At 41.1% G+C, this 24,679-nt stretch overlaps 2 protein-coding genes across 2 annotated transcripts; both read left to right on the top strand.

Annotated features, from left to right (window-relative positions):
- The first annotated feature begins 13,677 nt into the window (after window positions 1-13,677).
- On the top strand, window positions 13,678-16,534 carry LOC116319165 (C2 calcium-dependent domain-containing protein 4C-like). The gene is made up of 3 exons (XM_031738411.2): window positions 13,678-13,957; window positions 14,495-15,242; window positions 15,384-16,534. Exons 2-3 carry the CDS (start codon window positions 14,526-14,528, stop codon window positions 15,936-15,938), a joined length of 1,272 nt encoding a protein of 423 aa, XP_031594271.2. The 5' UTR covers window positions 13,678-13,957; window positions 14,495-14,525; the 3' UTR covers window positions 15,939-16,534.
- Window positions 16,535-19,900: 3,366 nt separating this feature from the next.
- fem1a (fem-1 homolog a) lies at window positions 19,901-23,763 on the top strand. The gene has a single exon (XM_031738398.2). The coding sequence runs from the start codon at window positions 20,203-20,205 to the stop codon at window positions 22,054-22,056; it is 1,854 nt and encodes a 617-aa protein (XP_031594258.1). The 5' UTR covers window positions 19,901-20,202; the 3' UTR covers window positions 22,057-23,763.
- The last annotated feature ends 916 nt before the right edge of the window (window positions 23,764-24,679 follow it).

Here is a 24,679-nt window from a genome sequence, read left to right on the forward strand (position 1 = left end):
AACAGAAGGCGATGCGGCAGGGGATGGTTGCTCATGCGGCAAATGTGACCAAACCATTGCAGTCGTCACTTCTGGATCAGCTCTTCCATCGAGGGTTGATGGTGACATTGACTACGTATCGCGCTGTTGCTGAGACGGTCACGGAGGGATACTCGGAGAATCTGATGCGAACAGCACATTTGGAAGACCTCGAGCTTGTTGAGGTCGTGCTTGAGGATGACCCAGGTTTCGTATCCATAGAGAAGAATGGGCAATACCAGTGTGTGGTACAGGTGGATTTTGGTGAAGAGGGTAACGTTTGTCTGCTTTCAGATGCACCATTGGAGGGAGGCGAAAGCCGCTGCCTCTTGACCAATTCTTGAGTGTATTTCTGCCATTGATGCCTCTTTCTTTTCTTGCACCAGATAGCTGAGGTATTTGAATTCCCACACTAGTTCAATTTGCACGCCTTTGAGATGCACAGTAGCTGGTCACCTGTCAGTAGTAAGGACTTTGGTCTTCTCGGCACTGATCTTGAGGACATTTGGTTGAGCAAGTTGGGCGACGTTGTCGTATGTACATTAACCGCCCACTTTATAAAGTACCTGGGTTCAGCTGCTTGATAACACAAACATCTAAACACATGGCAGCAACTCGGTGGATTAAACTATGTAGACATGATCAAAAAGATTTGCCGAAGTAGAACCCGAGAATCAGGATTGGGACAAAAAGTGATTTAAGTGGTTTTGAATGCGGCACGTTTGTTGGTGCGTGATGGGACTGTGTCTTTCAAAAACTGTTGATCTGCTGGGATTTTCCCACACTGTCATCTCTAGGGTTTACATAGAATGATCTGAAAAGGAGAAAATATCCAGTGGGTGGCAAATCTCTGGGTGACAATTCCTTGTTGATCCCAGCGGTCAGAGGAAGGCAGCAGTAACTCAAATAACCACTCATTACATGCAAGGTATAGAGAGGAGGGTCTCTGAATGCTCAGGATGTTAAACCTGGAGCAGAAGACCTCACTGGAGGGGGAGGTCACGCCCGTCAGCTAAGAACAGGAAACTGGGCTCACCAAAATTGGACAACAGTAAATTGGAAAAACACTGCCTGGTCTAAAGAGTTTCAATTTCTGCTGTTACAGTCAGATGGTTGAGTCAGACTTTATTATAAATAACATGAAAGCATGAATCCATCCTGCCTTGTATCACCAGATCAGGTTCTTCGGTAATGGTGTGGGAGATATTTTCTTGGCACACTTTGGGTCCCTTAGTTACAATTGATCATTGTTTAAATGCCACAGCCTACCTGACTATTGTTGCTCACCATGTCCCTCGCTTTTTGACCACAGAGTACCAGTCATCAGATGACTTCTTCCAGGAGGATAACGCACCATGTCACAGTGCTCAGATCACTTCAACTTGTTTTTTTTAACATGAGAATGAGTTCACCATATGCAAATTCCTCTAATAGAGCAGCTGAGAAATCTGCAGCAGCTCGGTGATGCTGGCATTTTGTTGAATCTGTGCCATGAAGAATTAAAGTAACTCTGAAGGCAAAAAAGGAGGTCTAATCTAGTACTTGCAAGGTGTACTAAAAAGACAGACTGAAACTGTGAAACAGCTATGACTCTTTACTGCGATCCCCAATTATGGATTGCGAAGTGCTCCTGAGAGTCACACTGTACATCTCCAGTCTCACTGCCCCGCTGTTACCTTTCCCCTTTTCCTGCTGCTGCTTCGCCCTATACAATAAATACCAGCAATCATTCACATTTACTCTGTGAAGTAAGGCAATGAGTCATCCACATGCTGCCCTTATAAAAGGTCGGCAAAAGCATTGTTCAGGATGTATTGAGTTATATACTAAAGGAGCCTTAAGGGTCCACGATTCATTGAATTCTTCCTATTAGCAAAGTACTTCAGTCTTGCCATTTCCTTTTGTTCCCCTCAAGCTCTGAGTTGATGCTGAGTAGTTAATTCAAAGACAGCGGGAAGTTTTTACTGTTTTTTTTTTTGCTTCTGCAGACTGTGAATTAATTAAAAATAGGCATTATAAATGGAAACCTTTTTTTTCCTGTGAAAAGCAACAGCAAATAAAGTGTGCAGAGACACAGCAGACCTGTGATCACCTCGTGTTCAATGGCAGTGTGCTGGAAGTGTGAGAATCATGTTAAAGTGCCACTATTTTTATTTTTCACTTTGCCAAAGTCCTAACGATGCTCTGGGTGATTGCTAACATGTCTTACACTTATGCAGTCTTCTAAAACAACTGAGCAAGAAAACAAATCCTGCTTATCTCCTTTGACTTGAATTAGACGATTAACTCCTGGAAGAAAAGAGCGTCGAGGACATCGATCAGTAGTTTCGAGAAGTATTGACAACTGTTGATCATGGAACAAAATCAAGCTTCTCTTGTCCCTCAGCCAATCGGCGTCTGCCATGATTCATTCATCGATTTATTTATACTGGTGATGAACCCAGGCTGTTGTGTTTATCTTCTTGTCAAAAATATGCAGTGTACCATTTGGTCGATCTTCTTTTCTCTCTGTCTGTTTGAGAGACACTGTTCGTTGCCAGCATATTGTGTAAGGATTCATCATGCTGTCGTTGTCAACAGATTAAACTGTCACACACTTGTCAAAATGCCAAGCAGTCGCAAGGGATGGAGAGAGCTCACACATAAACACACATACACACAAAAGTATAAATGCAAGGGGGAGGAGATCCAAAAGTAGCCAAGTAACTGAAGGAGTTCATGTTGTCTTTCAAAGAGGAGTTGGGCGGGGGGGCGGAGAAAGCACACAAAAAATACTTTTTGACATTTAAAAGTATAAATGCAAGGGGTAGAGATCCAAAAAAGTAGCCAAGTAACTGAAGGAGTTCATGTTGTCTTTTCAAAGAGGAGTATGGGGGATCTTCTTTTGGCTCAAATAGAATTCAAAAAAAGGACAGATTTGTGACATTTAAAAGTACATTATAGTACACTTAAATGGTATTTTTGAGGCCAGACCTGTAATGACCCAAAAACTCATTAATATCAAAGCTGAATGTTTTTGGAAGTAGTTTTAGTTTGTTTTAGTTTTAGCTACTTCTATTTGAAAAGTCAAACCACATGTAAAATTGTCGACAAGTCTTGACTTAAAGGCAGCAGAAATTCGATGCACAAACTGCACAAACAGTTGAAGTCATGCTGCCTTCAGGGGTAATTTGATAGCGTTATATGAATGTCTTTGATCTTCTTTTGGCTGATGATGAATTGTCAATACCTGTACTGATACATGTTGGTAAATGTCAGAGCCGCAAAGACACTTATGTTCAGAGAGGTGTACTGTTTTCCCTCCTTGTAAATCTCACATTTGATGATGGACCACAGGTTCTCAATGGGGTTCAGATCAGGTGATTCAGATGTGACTTTCTTCCTGTACCACTGCTTGAAGAAGGTGTCTTCCAGAAACTGGCAGTAGGACTGGGAGTTGAGCTTGACTCCATCCTCAACCCGAAAAGGCCCCACAAAAAACCAGTACTCCACCTCCACCTTGCTGACAGACTATTGTATCCATCTGGCCCATCAAGAAATTCTCATTTCATCAGTCCATAAAACCTTAGAAAAATCAGTCTTGAGATTTTCTTGGCCCAGTCTTGACGTTTCAGCTTGTGTGTTTGTTCAGTTTATTTCTTACCTTGGCCATGTCTCTGAGAGTGCTCAGGAGACTGAAATAGATATATGGTGGCAAGTGGCATCTTGGCGCTGATAATATCTTTGCTTCACACTCAGAGGTTGACGTGCTGCATGTCCCCATCGCTCTTTTGGCCTTTCTTCTCACTATTTTTGACTTTTCTGAGCCTGCAAGTCCTTCTTTAAAGCAGCTGGAGAATGCAGAAGAAACAATATAAAGACATCACCTAAATGAATTTAGTACACATACAGCTGCAACATGCATGAAGAGGATGATACATTTATTGAGTAATGAGTGAGTACACATAAGCATGTAACTGTCTGTGTTATCACATTTAAAGGTGGAACATGCACCGATGCATTAACATGGGAGCGTTACTTGTGTAGGTTATATGTAGGTGTGGGTTTTTTATGTAGCAGAGAAATTGTATGCTGTAAAAATAGAAACAGGAGGTATGTTATAGCTGTTGGTTCCTATTTCCTGTGCAGTGGCAGAGAATTTGATGTGACTAAACAGTGGTCACGGTACTTTTTATCAAGAGTGCTCTCAGGAGTTGGACTGTTCATATTTTGTGGTCATTATAACCACGATGCATCCATATTACAGACTGTGGTTAAGGATGAGGGAAGTGAGGAAAGAGCTCCACAAGCAGAAGAGGATGGATGGATGGATGGATGGATGGATGGATGGATGGATGGATGGACTCAAAACATCTACAGAAGAAAAGTTGGAAATGTATCCTTCCATTTAAAACTTTAGTAGATAACCAAGCATCTCACTAAAAAAAATGAATGATGATGTAATTCATTAACTACCAAATTGTGTGAAAAGTTGTGTTTATGGATGAGCTGTTTGTGTTTGGGTGTATTAATTGTGTGTCAGAATGTGTGTGTGTGTGTGTGTGTGCAGATTGTGGCCATGCTCCTTATTTGTGTGAAACCTCATTAAAAGGGTGGGAATTTGCACTTCAGACAGGTTTTGTCCAATTTTTTCTTTCTGTTCTGTTTTATGAACAGTAAAAAAACCTTTGCTGTTCAAATGATTTTAAACTGAGAATAATTTGTGTCTATCGCTGCTTTAAGAACTAAGGACATCTTGTTTCTCGTGTGCTTTCATGCTCGTGTGCTACTTGTGAAACATTGATGCATTCTGGTTTTCTTATTCCTTTTCTCCTGCACTCTATTTCTCCCAAATGTTTTACAGATGGTGCTGGTCCACTTTTCACTTTTTACATGCTTCATCTTGTACTGTCTTCACCCCCTCTCCATCTGTCTCCTCTTTTTTTTTCCGTTTTCTTCCTTTTCTTTTTTTTCTTCTTGTTTACTTGTTGTGCACACTCATGGCTTCTGGTCGGTTGGTCTGTATATGTGATAATCCTCTAACAAATTTATCATCATAACTTTGAATACCAACACTAAGTAGCTCCAGATCCACTCTGTCTTTAGCTGCCTGCGCTCGGTGTTTGTTTACCTCCGTGCAGCCCCTAACCAGATGGGCTGTTTGTCTCCAAGCCATAAAGAAAATATCAGTACAGCAACGGAACGAGTCTTGCACCAGCCAACATGCTGTTATCTAATAGTGTGTATTTTCTGCTCAGTGACACAGTAACTTACGACGTAGTAGTAGTTTACACTGGGATCTTTTACATGTGATGACAGAGATATCGCGGATAATATTGTTAAAGAAATGCTAGATTCTCAAGATCTCCTGTCAGTTATCATATTTTGTCTGCACTGCGAATCACTGTGAAAATGATTATTTTTTATGTTTGGATAGTTTTGATACAAAGTAAGATCAATCACTGCATCCTTGATTTTAATAAATATGTTGAATATTGTTGTGCAACAATAATAAATGTTTGGATTCTTTCCAAACTAAGTAAAATCCTACTATATGAACATGACTCAGCTCACTACCATCCTCTCATCTCAGCCTCAGTGGGGCCATGACTCACACTGAAAGCTTCTGACTTTATTAAGGGCTATTATCTTATGTGCTCACATTATATATAATTCAATATTCTATATTATAGGCCATAATTACTATAGTCTAGCACTGAGCCATCTGTAGCTTCCATTCAGTGAAGCAAAATCAAGATGGAAGAGGTGACAGGTTTTTGTTAACTTTTGTAATACTGAGTCACTAAAAAGATACTTGGAACAATGATGCACAAATATAGGAATAAAGCAGAAAGTACAGTAAAAGTATCTGACAAAAGTTTTTAACTTGCAAACATAACTCAAGCCAAAATTAAATCTTAAATCTTCTTCTTGTTTCGGCTGTTCCTTTTAGGGGTCATCTGCAGTGACCTTAAAGAAGGGTCATCAAGCCATTCCCAAAGACAAATTCAATCTTAAGTAGAAAACATTCACATCAGCTGTCAATCACCCAGTGGCAACTGCAATTTTCTAATCTTTAAAGGACCAGATTATTTTATTTTGTCCTTATACTGTATGTGTATGTGCATCCACCTGCCAGAAACATAGAAATGTTCATTTAATTAAACTATAATTATCAAAAAAGACTATAGAAAATAGACTAAACAAGCTAGAGTTTGATTTGGGACAAATTTAGTGTGAAGGAAAATGCTTGGAATCATTGCTCTGAATGAATAAAGTGTCATTATAAGTTGTTCTGGGACAAGAAAGAGTGGAAAATGTAGCAAAAGTATTTATTCATCTCATGAAATTCTGAAATAGAAATGTTTTAAAATGACTTACAGAAACATAGTAATGCATGCAGCAATAATCCCTGTGACATTTCATTTGACATTTACTTTAAGTTTTCAGTACTGTTTCTCAGAGAAAAATTCAACCCTCAACATTGACTACGCCAATAATGAGTACCAAAATCAATCTTCTGTTCCCGTTATACTTCTGGCACATCTTGTGCAAAGATGAGTGAAAAGGAAAAGATGGAGATGCTATTTTCACTCTGATGGAGGACCAATTTTTGCCTATCAGGCCAATAATAATGACAGCCAAATAACATCCAGTGGTGAATACACCCTAATGAAGGTAATGCTGCCAAAACGTGTGGGTGGACTTTTGCATTTCAGCTATTGTCTCCGGTCTCCTGTTTTTAGACCACATTTGTTCTGAGATAGGTGCTTCTTTTTCTTTTTCTTTTTTTTAAATCATTCATCAACCTGTATTGTAAGAGAATCGCCTTATGAAAATCCACTGACAGCGGTTATTGGGGCGATTTTTTTAGATGAATAACACATCAGAGATCATCGTAACTGCGTTCAGCCTGTGTAAAACATCCAAACTCAATAGTTTAAAAAAATTTATGCACAAAAATACTATAAAGCATTTTAATACTGAGCAAATAGTTCTTTGAGATAAATGCTAACATTGACATCTTACTTGCAACCATGGTAGTAATTAGCAGGCATGTTTACCATGTTCACAAGGTCACTTTAGTGTGTTAGAATCCTGGTAGACTGAACTGACATTAAATATTATCTGATTATGATGCAAAATAAAAGAGTCTACTAAAAGGGATTATAATTGATCATACATATACATGATCACCAAGTCAGGATCACATTTCTGTACAGCATCATCCTCTAAAGATTCCCTAATTGGGGTCTTGGGACCTCAAGGAGTTAGTGACCCAAAGCCAAAGTCTTCTGAAAATAATGTGCAAGAAAATCACAAAATAATTCAATATCAATTAAAAGTGAACTTGTACACATGGGGACCATTATGCAAATAAAACAGCATAATGACTCTGTTACTGTGTCTTCCATCCTCATCTTTGGACCAGTAGAAACCAGTAGAAATCATTTGATCTCTAAGGATGCAACAAACTACCAAGGTGAGTACTAAGACTGGAAAGAGAGGTCATATTTTGCCTTTTTAATGATTTCCTCTTAGATGAAGAATTTATTTCAAAATCCTTTAACACACAGCCTTGAATGAGCAGGCCCCATCATATGGTAAAGTCCTCACAGTACCATATTAACCTATTGGAGTACTTTGCTCTCAGAGTGCAGCCTTACTTGTGGTTCCAAAAATAGAAAGAGAGGCAGGGCTTTTAGCTGTCAGGCTGCTCTCCGGTGGAAGTTTGGATTCAGGGGACAGAATCTGCTCTACCTAAAGGCTCTAAGAGCTTAAAAGTTTCATGTTTTGGTGAAAGGTTTTATAGTCAGGGCTGGATCAGATCACCCTAAACCATCTATTAGTTGTGCTGCTTAAGGCTCAAGTCTGTTTTTATTGTAAAACCGGATATGTGCTAACATTCAGCCCTCCAAAAAATGAATAGCAGGTACCTCAGCATTAGTAACACTATGTGTAAGTCAAATGCTGACTGGTTTAAATTGTGTTGGAGCAGGAAAGGGGGTGACAGTGGAGTTCAGCATGAATGGGAGAAACATGACAAAAAGCATCAAAGAAAATCATCAAAAACTGCTTGAGAAGCACAGACAGGCTGAAGTCGACAGTTTTCTTTGTTTGCTTTTAAGACTTCATTTCAGCTCTGTTTACATTAGCTGGAAGGCCAAGAAATAAACTAGAAAGTGTGGCCCACAGACTCTTGTTAGTGACATGTAGATATCAGTCTACAAAGCTATTTGTCAGCGCTGCGTAAGACCAATGTAAAAGCATGAAAAAGCCTTCTGGCTGCTGGGGGGTTTCCAGTGATGCAGAGCTCTTTTTCACTCCCCTACTTTCATTTCCCATGTGTTTATATGCCGCGTGTTGTTCTACTGCATGTTGTTAACTTTTGTCTTCTCGCTCCCATAGTTTGTGTTTCGTACTCTCTCCATGCTCCTCTTTTCAGTCTCCTCATTCCTTTTACCCCCCACTTGGTTACACCCTCCCTGATGGAGGGATGGTTCTGATGGATCTCTCTTCCAGTTAAAAATCACTTCTTCCTTCACACCATGGCCAAAGGTTTGCTCAAAGAGAGTCTGATGTAATATAGTATAAACCACAGTTTTACATCAGGTCCAATAAGGTTTGACAAACCCTGCTCTAGAGGGTTTTTGCAGCAAATTTTAAACAAGTTTATTCAATAGTTTTTAAAATAGCCTCTACAACAGGATAAATGAAGAGTCTGACCCAAAAAAAGAAAGCTGCTTTTAGTGAAAGGTCACTGAAATCAGCAGGATTCCTGCTGCAGGTACGCATACTAAATGTCTTGATCATACGATGGTTGTAGAGATAGTCCAGTCTGGACCTAATTGGTGGATTGTTATACAAGCACTGACATCCATAAGTGCTAATGTGAAAGAAAAATAATAACAGAACAAAAAATAATAAAAGAAAAAAGCCGAAATGATGGATGACACATCAAACAAATGTCGCAATAGGTAGAACTAAAAGCCAAAAACAGATGAACAAAATCCCACTGCTCATAAGAACAGCTCACAATAACAATACATTGACAGTAAAGAAAAAGCCCACATTGATTCCACTCTGAAACATGATTGGTGATTATCTGGATGAGCTGATGCTTAGCTGAAGTGACATGAGTAGCTGAAGACAGTCAACAGCTGACGCTTAATTGGAGCAGAAAAACAATGCTGAGTTCGATCCTGTAGGTTGGTTGCAGAGGCAAGGAAGAATCGGTTAACTGAGGAAGGCTTCGTTATAAACAGAAGCACAAAAGCATCGGTCCAATTAAAACTGACAGAGGTACACGATCCTGCTCGCTTGTTTGTGTCTGCGTACACAAATGTCTGTTCACTGTGTTGGTATGATTTGTGAGAGAAGAGCTTTAGAGAATAATATGTATATATGGAGAGAGAGAGAGAGAGAGAGAGAGAGGAGAGAGAGAGAGAGAGAGAGAGTTATAGAGTAGGTTGAGTTTCGTATCTTTTAACTGCCAATATTAGAAATCAAAAGAGCCCAGCATTTAACTTTTCTCACTTTATTCTAAATTTGTGTGCGCTTGCGTGTGCGTGTGCGCGTGCGCGTGCGTGCGTGTGTGTGTGTGTGTGCTGCAACCAGTGATAAATACTGTATGGCAACATTGCCAGTATTTATCAACCTATATCAAATTCTGTATTTTGACAGTTCTGAATAATATTAAACTGCAGCTAATCTAATGTTTTATTCAATATGTATTTATATAAATAATGTGAGGTAACACACATGTTTTCCTTTTAAACAACAAAAGAGTGCAGATTGAATCTTTATTCCTCTGCATTACACATAGTTCAGAGCTGGATTCAATGTGTTTGCCTGACTGCTTCTGAAGTATCTTTATTTTCTAACGTTTGTGCTAGTTTTAATGGTTTCTATTGTTTTATTATGTATAAACCTTTTAGAAATAAAATCATATAATATCAAACGACCCAGTTAAATCACATTCACTTTGACATACTTTGAGAATATCATGACTGCACTGTGATACTGTACAAGTTTAATATTTTCAAAATAATAGTAGTAGTTCATTTAGAGGTGTAGCTCTTCCCTCTACTGTTCTCTGAGATACACTCTTCCACAGTGTTTCTTTTGTCCCTTCATCCCTAACCAGTCACGGCAGACGGCTGCTCCTCTGTGAAGCTGGCTGTGCTGGAGGTTTCTTCCTGTTAAAAGGGAGTTTTTCCTTCCCATTGTTGCCAAGTGATTGCTCATAAGGGATCGTCCATTTGTTGGGGTTTTCCCTATATTATAGTACTGTCTTTACCATACAATATAAAGATCCTTGTAATTTGGTGCTATATAAATAAAATTGAATTGAATTGAATGTATGGTTAAACAGTTGCAATGCTTTTTATCCACTATCATCATATTTTTTTGTTTTTATTATTATTTTGTGTTTTTAATGGAATAAATTGAAAACCTCACTGGACTGGTTGATTGCAGTACATGTCCGTACTCCGTGCAGGGATAAAACATGCATTTCCAAATGGGATCAGTAAATAGTTGCCTGGCTTAATGTCTACGTTCACAGCTAGACCAGTGGATAATTCATACAAATCTAATGGCTCATCACTTATCTATAATTGACAACAGTCTACTTTCAGAAAAAAATAGCATGAATGGCTCTCATTTAGATAATTATTTCAGACCTATATTTAGTTCTTTGTAAAGGTCCCATTGGCACAAATTACAGCTGAGAGTCTTGAGTATTTTTCTTCCAAATTCACACACCTGCATTGGTGGGTCATGTGAGACTTTATATTTTCTTTTTTTTTTTAGCATTAAAGTATAAATGTCCTTGCTGCACATCCAGAAAAGTGGTGAATGCAGATCATTCTCAAACGCCTTCTTCCTCTGCTTTCCGTGTGAATCCCCTCTGTCGGCTGCCAGGCAGTAAAAATATCAAATATCATCTCTTAATATATGTCTGAAAATTGAGTTATATTATAATTAGATCAGGTCAAAACTTATACCAAGGCTCGAATGTCTTCTCCTACTCTCTACTCTGCTAATTCACGTTTTCTGAATGCAGTTTTTTATGAGAAAAATTGTTAATAACTATAATAATCAAATGACTTGAAAGTATATACACTGAAGTAAATATTAAAAAATAATTGCCTTTTATCTCCCAGGTACAGCACTCAGGTGTCCAACTGGTAAGACCTGTTCTTCACAGTTGTGCAGATTGAGGTTCTGAATAGTTAAACTAAGACTAAACTGTGATGAAAAGAAATAACTCTCAAGACTGTGGAGGGTAAAAAAAAAAGGATTTTAAAGGCAAATGACATGGAAATAAATTCAGTGGTTTAATAACGTAAAGACAAAGGTTTGCTGTTGGAGACAGGATTGCCCACTTTCACTGTGAATCAAGCCAAGCGGATCCGATTCTGACCACAAGGAGATTTAAGGATGCATGTATCAGACCCTTACAGCGCCTTTAACTGCAACAGTAGTTTAATGATCCAGTCACGTAAGGCCATGTACACAAACACACATATAGTGTTATATCTGCTTTTGCTGATAGACTTAATGTATAATGATGGGCAGACCTTCCAAATAGTGAAAACAACAAGTCATACGCACATTAGAAATGTTTGGCAAGGTCTAGCTAGATTGTGGATTTTTGCTTTAATATTTATATCTCCAAGGTATTCAGCTGATTCTCTAAAATGGCTTCGTATTTATTGGCCATTTTTAAAACCCTGCAGAACAGCGACTGGTCCAAATGACTCCTACGAGATGGCTGCTCATACTATGACAGATCCACCTCCATGTTTAACACCTGGCAAAAGACACTGTGGGTTGAGTTATTATTTTTTTTTTTTTTTTTTTTGGCTGTCTCCGAACAAAAACAGGCCCAGATAGAAGACAAAGGCAAATTGTCAATTAATGTTACTTTTGCATTGTTAAGGTTTTTTATTTATTATTTGTTTTACCATTAAATATTGTAGATCTTTTGAGCAGTACATGGTTACAGTTGAACAAATGCAATGTTTTCAGGAAAAGTATCTTGACCACATTCAGGTTTTCAGAGTTGTCTTTCTTTTTTGTTTCTTTTTTGTTTTGTTTTCTTAGACTTCCCTCATTTCAAATTACATAATTTTGTAGTTTTGTGATCAGATCTACTATCCAGGCTTGGCATATTTCAGATGCCTTATGTTGTTTGGAAAACTCAGATAGTGACTGGCTCTGTTTCACACAGGAGATGCCTTTATTTTTAGCTTTCAGGAGCATGAAATAAATTTATAATTCAGTTGTTTTACTATAGTCCATTCATTTGCATTCATACCCCAGCTCACACATAGCAGAGGAGATATTTTTGTCATTCAATAATGCAAATTTAAATCAACTACATTAAGAAAAGAAGAGACTGTGAATTATTTGAAAGCTTTATAAACTGTGGCAATTTGAAAAAAATGGATAAATCCAAAACGGTGAGAAAAAAAGAGAAAATCATGAACTGACACAGTCAAAAAAAAGGTGGTGGAATGTTGAAAAAGTACTACTAGCACTGCTGTTTTTACAGTCTATTTTTATGTCTGGTATTTTGTTGTGAAGCATTTTGTGATATTTGTCTTTAAAAGTGCTATAGAAATAAAATTTTACTTTACTTATAACTAAAGTAATTTGATGACCGTCCTTGATTTTTGATTCGTTCTTGATTTGGTGATTGGTTAATTGGTTTGAAAATTTCTACAACTTAAGTCCAACTAAGTGAAGATGATGCTATTAGAGGAGATGAAGAGAAGCCAAAAATCTTGGCAGGTTAGAAAGTAAAGCAGTGAATATTTGTACCTGTACATTTTATTATTATTATTAATATGGTTTGTTTGTTTTCTTATTTTCTTTTGGGGGGTTTGTCAGCCAATATTTTCAACATGTTGTTTCAGCTCTAAGTATCCTGCGCTTCGTTCATCTGATGTTCTCCTTTGATTTGCCTTCCTCAGATCAACAGGAGTTCCATCTCAAGAGAAACAGAAGGCAGCTTTGACACAGGTCTTTGTCAGAGTTTTTGGTACAGAGAGCAGAGTCAGTGGATCCGAGGGCTTGTTCTCTGGCAGTATATCAGACTCACTCCATGGTTAAACAGTGGGATTTTAGAGAAATATTCAATGCCTAAGCTTCAAAATGTAATACTGTGAGGTCTTTTTCATTAGTTGAATGTGATGCATAGAAATGAGGTGCAAAGTGGTAATTTGCCTCAGTTTAACTTGCTTTCTGATGGTCATTAAAATTGTTTTTCATTATGTTTTCTTTCTCTCTTTTTTAAATATATATTATGACGTGTTTTTCTGTTTTCCCGTTTATATTTCAGTTTCTCTGAGCATAAAGACGCGAGCTTTCCCCTGCATCACTGGTAAACGAGTTTCAGATGGTTGGTAAAAACGCAGCATATTGTCAGACCACATAACGCTCAGTTTCCCACCAGGAAGTCCAATTAAGGTTCCCTGTTTGCATGCATTAGACCCACGTAATACACGGTGCACTATCTCACAGTCCATTAGAGATAGCTCTCACGTGAGTGCCAAATGCAATCACAGTGTTCTCTCTAAAATCCAACGAGGCAGTGAGATATAAAACCCACATAATTTGCAACACTTTGTGGGTGATGAAGCAACAGCTTTCAAAATGAGTACCCCCACCGCCGCCCTCCCCCTTCCATGCCTGCGCCGGGAACAGTTTCATGGTAAATATCATGGGAAGGTTTCACGATCATCTCATTGGCTCAGAAGTCAGAGACCCCATCATATAAAGCGAGAGCGACTGGTCTAGCAGCCCTTTCCCACTGGCGAGGGTAGTGGATCACACTTGGGCTCCAACTGTCGGGAAAATACCTTTTACGCACAGAGTGCCTGGAAAGGTTGAGCGAGTCCGCGCGCCAGCGATCACTCATTTTGAAGCGAAACAGTCATACAGCCAACAGGTGGGTTTATTGGGCTGCAGCTGTGCAGCGCAGCGGGACTTAACTTGGCTTTATCTGGTGGGAAAAAGTTATTTAGACTAGTCTTTGCGCGTGCATTTTTAATATTACTTTGAATATTTGCATTTTCGGTGATTTAAATGACTGCGGAGTGATGAAAAAATAGTTAAACTTGATGAAAACGCATTTTTTTGTTCGCACTGTTCGTTTAAAACATCTAGATGAAATTTAATTTTAGCTCGTGTTCTCACTAATTCCACATTCAATTAAAGTCTTCTTTGTAGATGCTTAGATAAGCGGGGATTTTTTGTTTTTTGTTTTTTGTTGTTTTGTTTTAATGCTACTTCTGGTTTAAAGGTTTAGTCATCATTTCACTCACCCGCTGAATCTGAAGCCTATTCTTTACTACTGAGGTGTAAAGGGCAAAACAGATTTGATCTAGGGTTAATGTCTCCTGGGAACCCACATTTGAACTCCGATCAATGGATGCGTTTCTTTTGATTCTATCTGCCTTTTTGTACATCACTCTTCTCTTAATAGAAAAACTGTTAGCTGGGGCGTCTGAGTAGGCATGTGGCTACTGGAGAAGCTCCGCAGTGGGACTCAATCCCAGCCTCCGCAGACAGCAGAGGCCATTCCTGTTTCTGTGTATGCCAATGTACTCACTCCAGAGAAGATTCCTGATTTCTTCATCCCACCCAAACTTATCTGCTGCCCCCCAGAAGAATCTGTTACCCCAGAAACTCAGCACTGCTCCAACATCAGACCCTCAGCCTCTGACCATGCCATCTGCAGCCAGAGCCCCAGAGCTAGGAGCAGCAAGAACCCCTGCAGTCCTCGCCTCTTTTCCCGCAATCTCCAGAAATCAGCCAACCGGCACATCATCCAGATAGAGAGTGCTGATGAACCTGGTGCTGGATCTATGGACAGGGTTGGTATTGATGTAAACACTAACGCTGACCCACAGTCACAGACTGCAATGTCGCTGCCGTATGTCCCAAAAGCTCAGACCTCCTATGGCTTTTCCACCCTGATGGAGTCTCCTCATACCCGACGCAAGGAGAGCCTTTTCCACAGCAACCCCAGCAGCCCTCTTACCTCCCCAAACTCCCAGAGGCGCTCCCAAGGGGGAACCCTACTGGCCCCGGCTGACCCTAACCCCTACCGCTATTTCAGCGGTGGTGAGAGTGACACCTGCTCCTCGGCCGAGTCATCCCCCTTTAACTCTCCTCTCCTTTCCCGATCCGCCTCTCTCCTGCGCTCTATTACACAGGAGACACAAGCCAAGGTGAGGACTTGTGCTCTATATGCTCATGTATGGCCACAATTTATAATTCAAAATCATCAGTGAGTGTGTAACAGTTTTTTTTTCATTCAGCTATTGGCTCATTTCTGTATGTTTACAGTTGCTTTTCCTCTCTCCCCCAAGGTGTCTCGTGCCAAACGCTCCCTGGCACGCCACAGTTCCCTCTCCACTGATGAATGCAGCTCAGCAGACAACAGCCCCAACATGCAGCGCCGCCGAATGCGCTGCCCTCCCTCTCCCGCCTTCCGTGGATGTAAAAGTGGTGGCTTGAGGGGAGCAGCGGCATCAGACCTCTGTCAGCGCGAGCACACTATAAACCTCAACAAGGGGGGGAAACTGAGGCTGAGCACTCACTATGACCCGGAGGCAGCCCGGCTGAGGGTGCGCGTGCTCGCAGCCGAGGCTCTTTACGACAGGCAGACAGACCTTAAAAGCATCAACTGCTGCGTAGCACTCTACCTGAATCCTGGTAAGCAGCAGAAACAAAGGAGCACCATCATTAAGAACAGCAGGAATCCGGTGTTCAATGAAGACTTTTTTTTCGATGCTCTGCCTCAGGCACAGGTAAAGACTCTGGCCATGAAAGTAAAGGTAGTGAACAAAGGAACCAGCCTGAAGAGAGATGTGCTTCTTGGAGAAAGAGAGGTGCTGCTCAGTGAGCTGCTCGCAGGCCTCTAGGGAGCCCCTGTCAAGACTCTGGCGGACACGAGCTGCTCCACACCTTGAGGGCCCCCAATCTTTTTATCCCACCTCGCCCTTCTGACAAATACCGGACAGGAGCAAGCACACAGATGACAAGGAAGATGTTTCTTCCACACTGAGTTATGTATGCGCACAGAAAAAAAAATGAAGGTCTCTGTTAAAGTCTCGCTTTGCCAATTCTTCAAATTCAAAATTAGGGCAGCCCACAATAACCTATAGGCTTATCAGTGAAGTGACTATGCGAACAGTGGGGCTGTGGTCCTCGTTTGTGCATATTTCTCTTTGAGTATTGAGTTACAAACAGTTTTACTCTCACTGATGAGCATTGTAATGTGGCTCACTGTCATATCAGTTGTTATGCAATCTTGTTTAAGTTGGAGCTGCTTATTGTTTTGTAATGAATGCTGGATATTATCTGTAAGCATTTGCACGTCACTGTGGAAATTACTAATGGCTCTGTGTGCTTGAGAGAATTTATATATGGGGAATTAGATTTTAATTGCTAGTAAATGTAATGTTGATATGACTGTTGTTTTGTGATATGCTTTTGAACTCACGAATAAAAACCATGCTAGGGCTTTTGTCTCGCCTTGCACTTTCTCTCTGTGGTTTTTGTCTTTGAATTAATCCCCAAGATCACATGAAAGCCCCCAGAAATCCCCAGAAATGATAATAAACCTGTCATTTTCTCACACAAGTTTTCAATTATTGCAAACAGCCCTCAGGTTGGGTCCTCTGAGCCAGGCACAAGCTGGGTGTCATTTGTGAGTCTTTTGATTCCAAATACCTGCCCCCCCCCCCCCAATATTGTTTCTGTGTGCATTCAAATTCCCTGTTTAATTTTAAAAGCATGTTTCCTATTCAGTCCTCCAGTGAGTTTCAAATAGTTATTAAGAAGGCTGGTGGTAATCATGGCTCAGTCGCTCTCCCGGAACAGTTACTGGCACACACTGTCTTTCTCTGGAAATAAATAACCCGTCTGCACAGGGAGGTTAGGTCTCGATTTACAAGTTCAATATTTGGGTTGACAAGTGGAAATGTATTTGTGCTACTATAGGATCATAAAAAAAAAATGTAGAAGACCCACTGCAATCCACACTTGTACATTTGGCAGACATACATTGGAAGAAGTCCCACTACAAAAAAAAGGAAAGAAAAAAAAAAAAAAAAGCAACAATATCAAACGTGGACGTTTGCCTCCTCTGCTGGTGCAACAGCAGAATGACATGCAAGTGAGTCCCGAAAGGCAAAAATCATCAAAACAAGAGTGATGACCTCTATTTATTCACTGGTATAAGCCTGTGGGAAACATTCATCTGTAAGCTAAAAGGAGATGAATTTCCTACAAACTCAAGAGCAGAGAGATAAAACTGAAAGAAAATGAAGTATGTTAGCCGCCGTAGTGGTAATACTCAAGAAGGGAAATTATGAAACTTGAAACATTTAATAACCTCCTAACTGAAAACAAAAATAAAAATCCTGAGCTCAACAACAGCCTACACAATCAAATGAAGATAAAGGGTTTTTTGTTTTTAACTTGAGGCAATCCCTATTATTGATCAGCATCTTAATGATGGAGCAGGAATTAAAGGTCCTGATTGTTTCTGTGTGCAGTTTTATCGCCTGTGGTCTTGTTGGTTTGAGGTTTGCGGGTCTCGCTGGAAAATGTTCTCACACATGCATAAAGACATTTCCACACGGCAACCAGGGTCCACCAAAAATCTCCTTATTCATTAACAGACTGTTTGCAGCACAGTCAGATGGTTTTTAAAAATATTCAGCTCTGACGAATTAAAAATAAGCACCTATGTAAGCATAAAAGCTTTAATTAATGTGACCAAATAATGTCTTTTTTTCCCCAAATTTTACTTTTATGATTTCATGAGACAGACTGGAAACGATATTTTTAAGAGGCTTTAAAAGAGAAGCACAGTGGAAGCTTTTATTTGCATTCAAACTGTGTTTCCTCTTCATGTTTTACTGTATGCAAGGACTGAAAATGACTGCCGTGCTGATCAAAGGTGTTGAGTCATTGTAGCAGCATTTATCCTCTGAATTCATTTAATGTTTTAATCCAGTCACTGCTCAACCATCAGCTGTAGCAACTCTCCATGCCACAGTGTATTTATACATATGTTATGTGTTTCCAGTTTCCACTTTACAAATAAGATAAAGTCATATGAAGCACGTAGGCTACAGCTTTTGGCATTGAACATTCAAGTCAATATTCTGGCCCCTGGCGTTGAGTAGGAGGACAGAGTGATGTGACCTAACAACTGTTCGGATCAGTGGTGTAGGTTTCCAGCTCCTTACTGTTTTCATTTGGATTTTTGATTTTTTTTAAAAAGCAAAAATGAATCTCTTCCCTGCTGTCAGATTTAAAACTGTGTTATCCCCATAACATTAACCTAAGTAATAATCTTCCAAAATAATATGTAGTCATATTTAATGGCAAGTAGGGGATGATGGTGACCGTTTGCTCACAGTGCAGGAGGCCTCGCTGCCTGTGAGATAGGATTCTGTAGTTGATTATTTGGTGATAATCATTAGATTTAGAATATTATGCTATTTACTTTAGACTGACTGAAACTCCTGATTTGAATTAAGAGCTGGTAGGATTCGTTCATAAAATGTGCATACAGACAGTCACAGCTCAACACAACCCAGCTCTCTAAAGGAGGAGAATCCAACATTTCAGCTGCCTGCAACAGAAGTTTTTTTGCTTGTTTGTTTGTTTTTATTGTTACTTATTCATTTTCATCATTTTTTGTCAAAACTGACCTAAGAATCATGCAAGCTTTAAAAGATACCTGACTTAAGGGATTAACCAGAGAACAAATTTTAAATTGCCTCTTTTGACGCTTTGTTACTCTCAGCCTGTCACAAAAACAGCACATTTCTTTGACTGACTCTATGAAAAATGCATAAGAAATGCCAAAGAGGTAACAAGGTGATCCCCACAGAACTTTCAGGCAAAAATGTGACATATCTGGGCAAGGTGTCCTTAAAATGTTTGAGGAAACCAGACAAATGGAGGACAAAAGAACAATTTACAGCAAATGAACAGTATCTGAAAGTCATATCCTTAAGAAGCAGAAAAAAATCCAGCAATGACCTGACACAGAACCTGAGAGATGCATCTGACCCTTTGGTTCATCTATCTGCTGTTCAATGACATCATCACAAGGACTCAGTGGCTGGCTGTCAAGAAGCCATACTTAAGGAAGGGAAACAGGGAGAAAAGGCTGACGTATGCCAGATCGCACCTGGACTGAAAATCAGTGGCAACAGGTCTGATGGAGTGATGAATGCATATTTGCATCCAAATTTTCCTTCTTTAAATTTTTTTTTGTTCAGATCATCATTAATATGCATGAAGAAGACATCTATAAAACATGGAGGAAGATTTTCGTCCACCATGTAATACCACATGGAAAGAAACTGATTGGTGCCAATTTTATTTTTTAGAGTGATAATGAACCAGAACATCCGGATAAGAGCTTTGATTGTCCTATTCCTGAATACCACTTAAATGAATCGAAAGAAAGCTTAATTAAGGCTGAGTTGAAAAATAAAAGAGGCCATACCAAATATTGATTTTGAAGGTTATTCGAAGTTTTGTTTGGTTTTTTGTTGTATATATACTTTTTCAGAAAAATTAAAATTATTCGATTTTCCTCGCAAAATATAAATATACTTTTGCATAGTACTGTATAATAACGGTGTACAATTTTGTGAGAATAAACTATATATCAAACACAGCATATGTTTTACCAGCGGGTGGATTACACAGACTTTTATTATAAGTACCTTCTACCGTTTTAATTACAACTCTTTTCGGGTATACTTGCTTTGTAAGCGGGGAATCAGCTGGAAACACTGCGCTTTGTTGGTGCGATCACTACAACAAACGAACCCATCAGCTGGCAGCTCTTTAACTGACACACATCACGGGAAATGTAGTTGATCTTCCAGGAAACGCCTCCTGCTCTTGAGAACTGGAAATTCCCCCAACACTACATCACCCACAATGCCTCACCGTCATCGTAAACATAGACCTGTCAAACAACATAGACGCCATCTTGACAGCACCCTCAAAATGGCAGAAAGATGTGAGCTAGAAACCGAGTCCAAACTAAGATCTCAGCGCTCTGCTATTTAAAACCAGTCGGAGCCGTTTTTTCCCAACCACGGGCGGTTATGGAGTTGGAGCCCAGCGAGGCAGCACAGAGCCTGTAACATGGATATATCGACGGCGGTTTTCAACGCGGCCAGAGATGGTAAGCTGAAACTTATCCAGAAGTTGCTGAGCAACAAAAGTCCAGAGGAGCTGGAGGCTTTGGCTGAGGAGAAAACACAGGGGGGAACCCCTTTGCTGATAGCCTCTCGATACGGACATTTAGAGGTGGTGGACTACCTCCTTGAACATTGTAAAGCGAATGTTGAACTCGGGGGTTCGGTGAACTTTGACGGCGAGACCATCGAGGGGGCTCCGCCGCTCTGGGCGGCTTCGGCAGCCGGTCACCTCCCTGTAGTGAAGACGCTACTGAAACACGGTGCCTCGGTAAACAATGCAACACTAACTAACTCAACGCCGCTCCGAGCTGCCTGCTTCGACGGTCACCTCGAGATCGTCCGCTACCTGGTGGAGCACAGAGCCGACATGGAGGTCGCCAACCGCCACGGCCACACCTGCCTCATGATCTCCTGCTACAAGGGCCACAAGGAGATAGCCAAGTTCCTCCTGGATCGCGGTGCGGATGTTAACCGCAAGAGTGTGAAAGGAAACACTGCCCTACACGACTGTGCCGAGTCAGGTAGTCTGGACATCATGAAGATGTTGCTGAAGTGCAATGCCCGCATGGAGAGAGACGGATACGGGATGACCCCGCTCCTGGCTGCAAGCGTGACGGGTCACACCAACATTGTGGAGTATCTCGCCCACCAGCCTCGTACCTCCAGGGAGGAGCGCATCGATGCACTTGAACTCCTAGGGGCTACTTTTGTGGACAAAAAGCGTGATCTGTTGGGCGCCATGAGGTACTGGAGGAGGGCGATGGAGCTGAGGCAGCCGGGGGAAAAGACCGGTTCTCTTGCCAAGCCTCCACCCGGCCCCCCGATCCCCGCCTATGGATGCGCACAGGAGGTGTGCACTGCAGAGGAACTGGAGGCTTTGATCACCGACCCGGACGAAATGAGGATGCAGGCCCTGTTGATTCGCGAGCGCATCCTGGGCCCGTCCCATCCAGACACGTCTTATTACATCCGCTATAGGGGAGCTGTGTACGCTGACTCAGGCAACTTCGAGCGCTGCATAAGTCTGTGGAAGTACGCTTTAGACATGCAGCAAAGCAACCTGGACCCTCTCAGTCCCATGACAGCCTCAAGTTTCCTGTCTTTTGCAGAGCTCTTCTCGTTTGTTCTTCAAGACCGGGCAAAAGGCTCGCTGTCAACACGCATCACCTTCCATGATCTCATGACTGTGTTGGGCAAAAGCGTGAGGGAGGTAGAGAGAGCTGTGGCACAAAGGGATAATCCCCCAGAAGCTCCTCAGTTCACCAAAGCCCTCTCCATCATCCTCCACCTCATCTTTCTACTGGAGAAGCTCGAGTGCAGCCCGGAGCAGGAGCACCAGAAGAAGCACACGGTGTACCGACTTCTAAAGCTGAACCCCCGAGGGCGGAGCGGCTTCACCCCCCTGCACATGGCCGTAGACAAGGAAACGACATCTGTCGGCCGCTACCCGGTAGGCCGCTTCCCCTCCCAGGCGGTGGCTGCGCTGCTCCTAGAGTGCGGCGCAGACGTTGATTCGCGGGACTGTGAGAACAACACACCGCTGCACATTGCTGCTAACAACGGTTGTCCGGAGATTATGGCGCTCCTCATGAAGGCTGGAGCTCACTTCGATGCCACAAACGCACAGAGGAAGACGGCCTACGAGCTGTTGGATGAGCACAGCAGCGGGCACCCGGCCCTCTACCCGCTAAACTACGTCACCCTTCAGTGCCTGGCAGCACGTGCAATCGAAAAGCACAGACTGCCCTACAGGGGACTCATCTCTGAAGAGATGGAGGCTTTCATTGAGCTGCACTGACTTCCACTTCTGCATCGCCCGTCCCCTTCCTCTGAAGAGGCATCCCAGCAACTACTCTTCCCGTTCTCTCCTATTCTTTACTGTGACCTGACATAAACTATTCTTTTGGGGGTTTTTTGCTCGACACAAGTCTCCTCTTGACTTCTGCTCCACTGCTGACTGTAACCAACGTTTTTATCAGACCAAACCAATAGCAATAAACATCCACCCTCTGGGCTTAAGTGTCTGGCAGAGGTCTGGTCAGTTGTTGCTTTATTCTAACACAGACTTTTAAAGTGATTGTTGGTTTCCACTGCTACTTAATGCTGGGTGAAACGTTAACATCATATAGACTCTAATGCATCTCCTCTCAGTGTCTCCCTCTAAAACAAACAAGCAAAAAGGGAGCGGTACAAGCTGATGGGGGTTTGTGTGGGTTTGCTAGTGGCTGAACTGTATGAGAAATGGGCTCGCGCTTACTGACACAAAGCATCTGATCAAAGTAGCCAGATAACATGCATGAAAATGAAGTGTGACTGTGGTAGCTCACTTGTTGTTTAGCAGATTCATTCAGAAAGGAAATATTTGAACAAACTCAACGAGTTGCTGGCATTTTTTTTTTTTTTTTTTTTTTTGTGCCTGGTTCTACTTGTTCGCATTCAGTGTACCATCTGTTATGTTTCTCTGACGCTGGGAAGGTGTTGAAAGTACTGTGCCAAATGTTCCGTTACAAACTGTAAACTGGTGGCAAAATGGAAAAAGCAATGAATGTTTTCTTCCTGATTACAAGCAAAAGTAATAATATGAAGTTACAGACATGAACCTCAGAGCTTGAGGAGAACATTGACTGGACTGTGACAGTATTTTGTCAGCCTGCTGCACCATTTCCGTCAGGCTTTTATGAGACTAGGGATGAGGGCGTCACTCTGACTTAGTAAAAAAAAAAAGAGACAGGTGCCATTATTTAACACTCCCCAGTCTCCAAACAAGATAACCTATGCAGTTGTTAATATTATTCCAAAAATTGTGAAGCTAAAAGTCGCTGCATGAACAGGATTTACATGTTGTTTTTGGTTTTTTTCCCTTCTGTTGTACATGTTCATCCTAACATGATGACTTAAATGATTGGGGCTGCTTCTTTAACAATAATTTGGTATCTTCTGAATATTCAAATCTAAGAATGTCTTCTTAATTTCTGCCTATGTCTGAATGAGCAGTTTCTAACAGAGCCTGACGCGTGCCTCTTCCCAGGATAATGAAATCCTAACAAAGACATCCAAGTTATAGCAAAAGAAGCAGCCTCATGACGTTTGTGTGGACAACGACGGACCTTTGAACGTGCTGTTTGTCGCTATAAAAAAAGGCACAAATCAACTGTCGAGGATCATGTGTTGGTTTTTGCCTCGGAGTGAATTTTCCCTTTAACATCAGATGCAGTTCACAGAAAACAAAAAGGAACAGATGGCTCTTTGGCCATTCCTGCATCTCAGTCTTATATTTAGTTGTTTTTCTTGTGTTTTCAGCAATATTTTATTTGTCAGTCTGTGTTAAGCACCACTAAAAAGTTGAAATACACACTGAAGAGGCTCTGGAAGATCCTAAACACCTTACATTCAGGCTCTAAACTGTCGCTGCCTTTGTCTTTCTCAGCAGATTTGCGATAACTCGAGATCAAAAGTGTGTTGGAGATGCCTGAATAAAATTCAGTATCACAACAGAATCCCTGTATGTCGGGTCAGCGTTCCTGTGGCTCTTGTCTGTGTGCAAAAATGTGAATGAGTGTTCTTGACTTAGGCTGGAAAGCTGGAAATGAATCCCAGTTTTTGGTGTCTTGATTTAAATTATTCAGCTTGAGCGCTGTTGCTCACACAGCAGCAGCGTTTGCATTGTGATAGCAGCAGGACATAACAGCCTTACCATGCCATTGTGACAGCCAGGTCCATGAAATGATCTCATTTGGACACTGGAAGTGACATTATCTTGGAGTGCACATGTATCAAAAAAAAAATCTGCGAGCATTCATTACGCAGGCTTTCCACTGCTCACATAAACTCCAGCACCCTGAAATAAAGCATAACAGAAACTTGATCTTTCAGAGTCCTGCACTCTTAAAATATAAATAGAGTGCAATTAACGTCACTGCTGCAGGGTAGTGCTAGAGACAGGCCACTTACCCTGCTAATTTTAGGGATCTTTTGCCCTAGCTTCCACTCTGAAAATGGGAATACTGTAATCCTATACAGTCAGGCAGGCAGGTCACAGGGTGACTGGCAGAGACGGCGCACAGACGACAGAGACGGCATTATTCTTATAGTAACAGACACAATATTAGCTATCCATTGATAAAAGCTTAACCTAACTACATTAAATCAGGCAGCTAGTCGAGAAACACCAGGTGGTAAATGTAGCGTCCACCCTGCATAACAGTCATGAAATAAGAAACTGTGAACACTGACATAATCCACATGGTCTCCCATGGCTGATCTGACCCCTCTATTAAAGGTAAAAATAGTCATTAACTTCATTAAAGTAGCCCTTCTTCACATAAGATATTTACAAGTGGTAATATTGGGATAAATAGAAGAGGAAAAGTGTATTTTTGGTACTTAAAGGCAAAAAAAAAGGAAATCCCGAAGCTCGGCTT

Source organism: Oreochromis aureus, linkage group 18, assembly GCF_013358895.1.
Source record: "Oreochromis aureus strain Israel breed Guangdong linkage group 18, ZZ_aureus, whole genome shotgun sequence".
In the NCBI taxonomy this organism is placed as follows: domain Eukaryota; kingdom Metazoa; phylum Chordata; class Actinopteri; order Cichliformes; family Cichlidae; genus Oreochromis; species Oreochromis aureus.